This window comes from Ursus maritimus, unplaced genomic scaffold (genome assembly GCF_017311325.1).
Source record: "Ursus maritimus isolate PB19 unplaced genomic scaffold, ASM1731132v1 scaffold_8, whole genome shotgun sequence".
Lineage (NCBI taxonomy): Eukaryota > Metazoa > Chordata > Mammalia > Carnivora > Ursidae > Ursus > Ursus maritimus.
In genome coordinates this window covers 19,868,322-19,875,753 of record NW_024426996.1, presented here as the reverse complement: position 1 = coordinate 19,875,753, position 7,432 = coordinate 19,868,322, and the positions used below count along the sequence as shown (strand labels likewise).

Sequence of the window (7,432 nt, the reverse complement as noted above, 5' to 3'; positions counted from 1 at the left end):
AAGAGCCTCCACCTAAAGAAGGCCTGTCTGAGAGTGAAGCCAAACACAGCAGAGGGAGCAAAAAGTAAAAAAAGAAAAGAAAAGAAAAGAAAAGAAAAGAAAAGAAAAGAAAAGAAAAGAAAAGACAAAGAAAAGACAAAGAAAAAGAGAAAAAAGAAAGACAAGCTTCTTAAACATTACTTGAGTCTTGGACAGTTACATGACCTAATGTGCTGGGAGATTTCATTTTGTTTTGTTTTGGGTTTGGTTTTGGGGGTTTTTTTTGGTTGTTGTTGGGTTTTTTTTGTTTTTTGTTTTTTTGTTTTTGTTTTTTTTTTTTTTGCTTTTTGCTTAACCTAGTTTGAGTTGGATTTTTCTATCATTAACAACAGAAAGAGTAAGCACTGAGACACAACACTAGCAAACAAAAAAAGATTAAAAGGCACAAAAGACACAATAAGAAAAAAGACACAACTACGACCCACAGAAAGTTGAGAGTCTAGATGGTTTTTTGTTTTTTTGTTTTTGTTTTTTTTTTTTTTTGCTTTTTGCTTAACCTAGTTTGAGTTGGATTTTTCTATCATTAACAACAGAAAGAGTATTGCCTGATATAGGCCTTTATGTAGTCAACCAATATTACTAGGTCCTAGAGATACAATAATAAAAAAGACACTATTTCTGTCCTCAGAAAGTTGAGAGTCTAGATGAAAAGATAAGAAAGTAAACTGTATATTAAGTGCTGAGACAAGAGAAGTTCAAGAAACTGTTTGAGTACATATAAGTTCTAGATAGCATCAGTTCTCAGCATCAGGGGAAAACTAGATTATCACTAAGATGTTCATTTGATATGGGTAGTAAAAACTGGATGGAGTATAACCTTGCTAAAACTTGGTGGAAAGGCTGGTTGGAACTCCAGGAAATCAATGGCCCAGCCATTCACTGGGATTCAGAAACTAAGTTCCCCTCTGATGGGAAGATAATAGTTAAAAACAAAAACAACAACAACAAAAAAAACAAAACCACCAAAACAAACTAACAAAAACCTATTTACAAGGTCTAGGACCAATTTAGCAAAGTAGGCTCAAAACACTGAGTTTTAGGGGCACCTGGGTGATGCAGTCAGTCAAGCACTGACACTTGGTTTTGGCTCATGTCATGATCTCTGGGTTGCGAAATCAAGCCCCAGGTCAGGCTCTGTGTTCAGCACTGAGTCTGCTTAGAGTTTCTCTCTCTTTCTCCCTCCGTCCCTCCCCACCATGCTCTAGCTCTCTCTCTTTCTCGCTCTAAAATAAATAAAATAAAATAAAACTTAAAATAACGCAGTGAGTTTTAGGTAGGGAAAACTTAGGACAGTTTTCTCATTAGACATCCTCAGTTCTAAAGTCCCTTCAGTCAGAAGACTTAGGCATATGGCAGGAGAAAAGAGAAAAAAGAAAAAAAGGGGGAAGTCATGTCAGTTTCACATTCTAACCTTTACCAAGCTCAAATTTCCCCCTTTATGATAGCACTAAGAAGGGGTAAGATTTACTATAAAGCTATAGTAATCAAGACAGTGTGGTATTGGTAAAAGAACAGACAAATAGATCAATGGAACAGAATAGAGAGTATATAAATAGCTCCTTATAAATAGAAAAAAAGAGAAAGGGCAATACATGGAGCAAAGATATTCTCTTCAAGGGAGACCTGGGTGGCTCAGTCGGTTAAGCGTCTGCCTTCAGCTCAGGTCATAATCTCAGGGTCCTGGGATCAAACGCCACCCATGTCCAGCTCTCTGCTCAGCAGGGAGTCTGCTCCTTCCTCTGTGCTCTTCCTCTCTCTCCCTCTCTGTCTCTCTCTCAAATAAATAAATAAATAAAGTCTTTTAAAAAAGAAAAAAAGACTCTCTTCAATAAATGGTGCTGAGCATTCCAACCAGGACCTGGCAGAATGGCTCCCACAAAGAAGGGTGGAAAGAAGAAGAGCCATTCTGCCATTGAAGAGGTACTGACCAGAGAATACACCATCAACATTCACAAGCACATCCATGGAATGGGTTTCAAGAATCGTGTTCCTCAGGCACTCAAAGAGACCCAGAAATTTGCCATGAAGGAGATGGGAACTCCAGATGTGTGCAACGATACCATGTTCAACAAAGCTGTCTGGGCCAAAAGAATGAGGAACGTTCCATACCGTATCCATGTGCAGTTGTCCAGAAAACATAACGAGGATGAAGATTCACCAAACAAGCTCCATATGTTGGCTACTTATGTACTTGTCACCACTTTCAAAAATCTACAATTCATGTAGATGAGAACTAACCACTGATTGCCAAGCAAAGGTATAAAACTATTTAAAAAATGGTGCTGAAACAACTGGACATCTACATGAAAAAAAAAATTAATCCAGACACAGAATTTACACACATCATACAAATTAACTCAAAATGGATCATAGACGTAATGTAACATCTAAAACTATAAATACCCTAGAAGTCAACATAAGAGAAAACCTACATGACCTTGGGTGGGGAGCAATGACTTTTTAGGTCCAACACCAAAGGCACAATCCATGAAAGAAATAATTGATAAGCCGGACTTTATCAAAATTAAAAGCTTGAGCTCTGCAAAAGGCAATGCCAAGGCCACAGAGTGAGAGAAAATATTTTCAAAAGACAGATCTTGTAAAGGACTATTATCCAAAATATATAAAGAACCCTTAAAATTTAACAATAAAAAAACAAACAACCCAATTAAAAAATGGTCCAAAGATCTTACCAGATACTCCTCATGAAAAAAGATATACAGATGGCAAATAATCTTATGAAAAGATGCTTCACATCATATGTCATTAGGGAAATGTAAATTAAGACAACAAGATACCATTGTACACCTATTTGAACGGTCAAAATCCAGAACATTGACAACACCAAATGCTGGCAAAGATGCGGAGCAATAGGAACTCATTGCTGTGGAAACGCAAAGTGACACAGCCACTCTGGTGATTTCTTACAAAACTAAACACACTTTTATTATAAGACGCATCAGTAGTGCTTCCTGGTATTTACCCAAGGGAGTTGAAGATCATATCCACACAAAAAATACATGTTGATGTTTATAGCTGCTTTATTCATAAATGCCAAAACTTGGAAGCAACCAAGTTGTCCTTCAGCAGATGAATGGGTAAATAAACTGTGGTACACCCAGACAATGGAATATTACTCGGTACTAAAAAGAAATGAGTGATCTCACCATGAATAGATATGGAGGAAGCTTACCTGCATATTACTAAGTGAAGAAGCCAATCTAAAAAGGCTATACATACTATATGATTTTAACAAATAAAATTCTGGAAAAGGCAAAAACTATGGAGACAATAAAAAGATCAGTGTTACCCGGGGTTGGGAGGAGGGGGGAGGAATGAATAGGTAGAGCACAGAGAATTTTTAGGGTATCATACTCTGTGACCATTATGATGTACACATGTCATTATCCATTTGTCCAAACCCACTGAATGTACAACACCAAGAGTGAACCTTAATTTAACTATGGACTTTGGGTGATTATGATGTGTCAGTGCAGGTTCNGCAGTTAAAACAAAGGTAGCATTCTGGTGGGGGATATTGATAAAGAGGGAGGCTGTGCCCAGGAGGGCAGAGGTATATGGCAAACCTCTATACCTTCCCTTCGATTTTTCCATAAAAAAAAATAGTCTTAGTTAAAAAATAAAATAAATAAAGACTAGAGAAAGTGGAATATAATTAGGGTGGTGATTAAGAATGCTGGCTATAGGGGCACCTGGGTGGCTCAGCTGTTAAGCGTCTGCCTTCGCCTCAGGTCATGATCCTGGGGTCCTGGGATTGAGCCCCACATCGGGCTCCCTGCTCCACTGGGAGCCTGCTTCTCCCTCTTACACTCCCCTTGCTTGTGTTCCCTCTCTCGCTGTCTCTCTGTCAAATAAATAAATAAAATTAAAAAAAAAAAGAATACCAGTTATGGAGCTGGACTGACTCTGTTCACGCTACAGCTTTACCACTCACTAGCTTTGTGAACTAGAGAACAGTGTTTAAAAAAGTATCAGTTTCCTCATCTATAAAGGGGGATGATAGGGGCACCTGCCTCAGAGGGTTGTTGGGATGAATAAGGTAACACATGGAAAGCACTGTAAACAATGCCTGGAACACAGTAAGTGTTCAGTAAGTGTAGCTGTGGTTATTACCATCTAGACTATTCGGGTCATCGCAGTAATTGTTAGATTCCTTAAATTATTAGTATTTAGAATTTCTGCCAACTCCTGAATAACTACAAATCCAATAATTAGAAAACTCTTACTAGAGATGCCCAATATATTTGTCAGTGATATTGTATGTTACTATCTCACTAAGAATGTGCTAATGAAAATTCAGCAAAACAAGTCTTTTAACAACTTTTACAAATGTGCTGCAAACACCCAGAAAAAAAAAAAGCTAACCACATTTTGTACTTAATTTAATGTTATCTATTTTAGAATATCTAGGCACCATCTTAGAGGCAAGACCTCCCATTTAAAATACTAGGAGAGGTGCCGGGTTTGGCGGGGGAACTCAAAGGCCCATGTGTTAAATGTGTTTCCATACATTTCATAGAGAGCTGACCCCAGGTCCCAGCATGTGTGTCTAACTGTCTCAGTTACCTGAAAGTAAACAAAGTGGAAAACTAGTCCTGCCTATTGAACCAACACAAAAGTTCCGATCAAAAAGATCTCCTCATCAGATGTTCATATATTCAGAAGTTTACCACATCCCCTAACGTGTTGACATGTTTACCATGATTTGCTAAGAGGCAGGGGAGACTTTTTTCCACTTAACAGGAGGCTTCGACAATCAGGCTCCTAAAGGGTTTTAGCAGTTCAAACAGGTGAGTGACAAACGTGATTACAATCAACAAGAAATGGAGGCGAAATCTGCATCTTCTCCTTCCCACCCCCCCTTATGAAATATCTCACATTCAATTGCCAAAATGATGAACTTTAGGAAATACTCACAGCCCAGCGACACTCACATTTTCAAGCTGTTATTAACAACTAGTCAGACACCTAATAATATTCCCTTGCTTTGTGTGACTCAAAGACGGGAGAACCTGAGCACTTTCCTTTTCGCCATCACAGGACGCTGTCATCGTATAGTAGGCGGGGGCACGAAAGGGGGATTCATGATGTGAAAGACCACTATCTGATACTATAGAAAAGGAATTGGACCACAGTTAAGAGAACATGGCTTTGCCATTTAAAAAATGAAAACAATGGTCTTTCACACATGAGTACGACTTTCCATAAATTTTTCACACACACTACCTCTTAAAATCTTCCCCGCGATCTAAAGGAAGGTTAACCTCTAAAATAATCTCTAAAAAAAAATCTCTAGGGCTAACACTCCTGATGATCCTAGGAACAAAGAACCTGAAATCTCAAGGAACAGTATGTATGGTCATGGAATCTTTGTCAAGCCTGGTGATTGCATTACCTTTGCTGAAATATTTTTATATACCTTCTCTCTATTTAAGGAGCACAATGCTCTCAGACGACATGTCAGGTTTGCTAAAATGTAACCTTTGTTTTTCTGTAAATGATTTCCCTTAACTCTCAAGTTTGTTTTAAGGGAAAATTTAGTCTTCCTAATTCAAGGTGGCTCAGTCATTCCCAGATGTGCCTCAATCTCTTTGGATTTAAAAGATCTATTATTTCATGGTTTTCTTTTTTCCCTCCCCTCAAGGATAATCTAAATTCTATGAGGTTTACAGTATGTCTCCAGCATCAGGCCAAGACTATCTATGAAGTGTGCATCCTCAGTCTTCATTTGGCCAATGATGAGTGTTTTGTTCACTCTGTCTTTGGGTGCACATGCACACTTGATGCCTGTCCTGTTTTTGACAAGCCTGTCCTGTCACAGCCTCCAGATATTAGCGGATAAACCATTTGCCCCTTTTGGGATTACTGACTTATGTTTAGCTCTTGTCTCTCCCACTAGCGTGCCATGGGGCTCTGAGAGGTTGTTCTTGAATCAAGTGATCAGATATCTATCTTTTCCAGCATTTCCAATCCACCTCTCAGGCATGATGCTGGACTTGGGGCCTCTCTAAGCTTTGCAGTTTGGAGGTGGAACCCCATGGAACTCCACCATGGTACCATCTGCTCTGGAATCCCCACAGACTTGATCAGACTTTTGCTTTCCCCCTGAGGTTTAGACTACCCAAAATGTAAGTAAGCAGAGCCCTTTCTGGCCACCACTAAAGCTTACTAGTAGGGCCATCTCAGATTCTCACCTTCCCACCAGCTGATCACACTTTCATCTCCCTTTAAGTGATAAAAAAAAAAAAAAAAAAGCCTGATCCTACATCACCCTGTGGTTTTGCCAGCTCAACGCACTAGTATTTGGCACACAGTAACCACCAAACGCAAGTAGCCAAGTAAGCCTAAGGAAGTCCCACAAAAAACATGTACACATCCTTAGAGTTTTGGCCAAATGAGTAATTTTAGTTGAAATTACTTGATTACAAGTTTAGAGAGTATGGTAGGCTGAATAATGACCCACCAAAATATCCAGGTCATAATCACCAGAACTTGTGACTATTACCTTATATGTAAAAAGCAACTTTGCATTTGTGATTTGCTTAAGAATCTTGAGATAAGAGATTATCCTGGATTATTCAGGTAAATATGAAAAAGACAAGGAAATGGATTCTCCCCTCAGAGCCTCCATAAAGAATCAGCCCTACTGACACCTTGACTTTAGCCCCAGAAGACTCATTTTGTCGTTCTGATCTCCAGGACGATAACGTAATAAATATGTGTTGTTTTAAACCACTAAATTTAAGATAATTTGTTATAGCAGCAATAAGAAAATTAATAAAGAGGCTATGAAACAAAAATCATGGCATTATCACTTTGAAAAATAATTTAGTAGTTTATTACAAATTTAAACACATATTTACTATATGATCCAATAAATCCACTCCTAGGTACTTGCTTAAGAAAAATGAAAACATGGGACGCCTGGATGGCTCAGTCGGTGAAGCGTCTGCCTTCAGCTCAGGTCATGATCCCGGGGTCCTGGATCGAGTCCCACATGGGGCTCCCTGTTCAGCAGGGGGCCTACTTCTCCCTCTGCCTGCCGCTCCCCCTGCTTGTGCTCTCTCTCTCTCTGACAAATAAATAAATAAAATCTTTAAAAAAGAAAAATGAAAACATAGTCTTGTACACAAGTATTCATAGCATCTTTAACAATACCTAAAAACAAATAACAGCCCATCAACAGGTGAATGTATAAACAAAATTATGATGTATTCATATAAAGGAATACTATAACATAGCCATAAAAAGAAAGGAACTGCTGATACAACAACATGGATGAATCTCTCAAACATTATGCTGGAAGAAGCCTGGAACAAAAAAAGTACATACTATGTAATTCCACTTCCATAAGTTCTATAAAAAGTAAAAT

General features: G+C 38.5%; 1 protein-coding gene across 1 annotated transcript; it reads left to right on the top strand.

The window, feature by feature from the left end:
* Nucleotides 1–1,852: 1,852 nt before the first annotated feature.
* Nucleotides 1,853–2,779, top strand: LOC103665348 (60S ribosomal protein L31-like). The gene has a single exon (XM_040624874.1). It carries the CDS (start codon nt 1,906–1,908, stop codon nt 2,263–2,265), a length of 360 nt encoding a protein of 119 aa, XP_040480808.1. The 5' UTR covers nt 1,853–1,905; the 3' UTR covers nt 2,266–2,779.
* The last annotated feature ends 4,653 nt before the right edge of the window (nt 2,780–7,432 follow it).

Excerpts from the sequence above, each read along its gene's own strand:
- LOC103665348 (XM_040624874.1), top strand. The coding sequence starts at position 1,906 with ATGGCTCCCACAAAGAAGGGTGGAAAGAAGAAGAGCCATTCTGCCATT.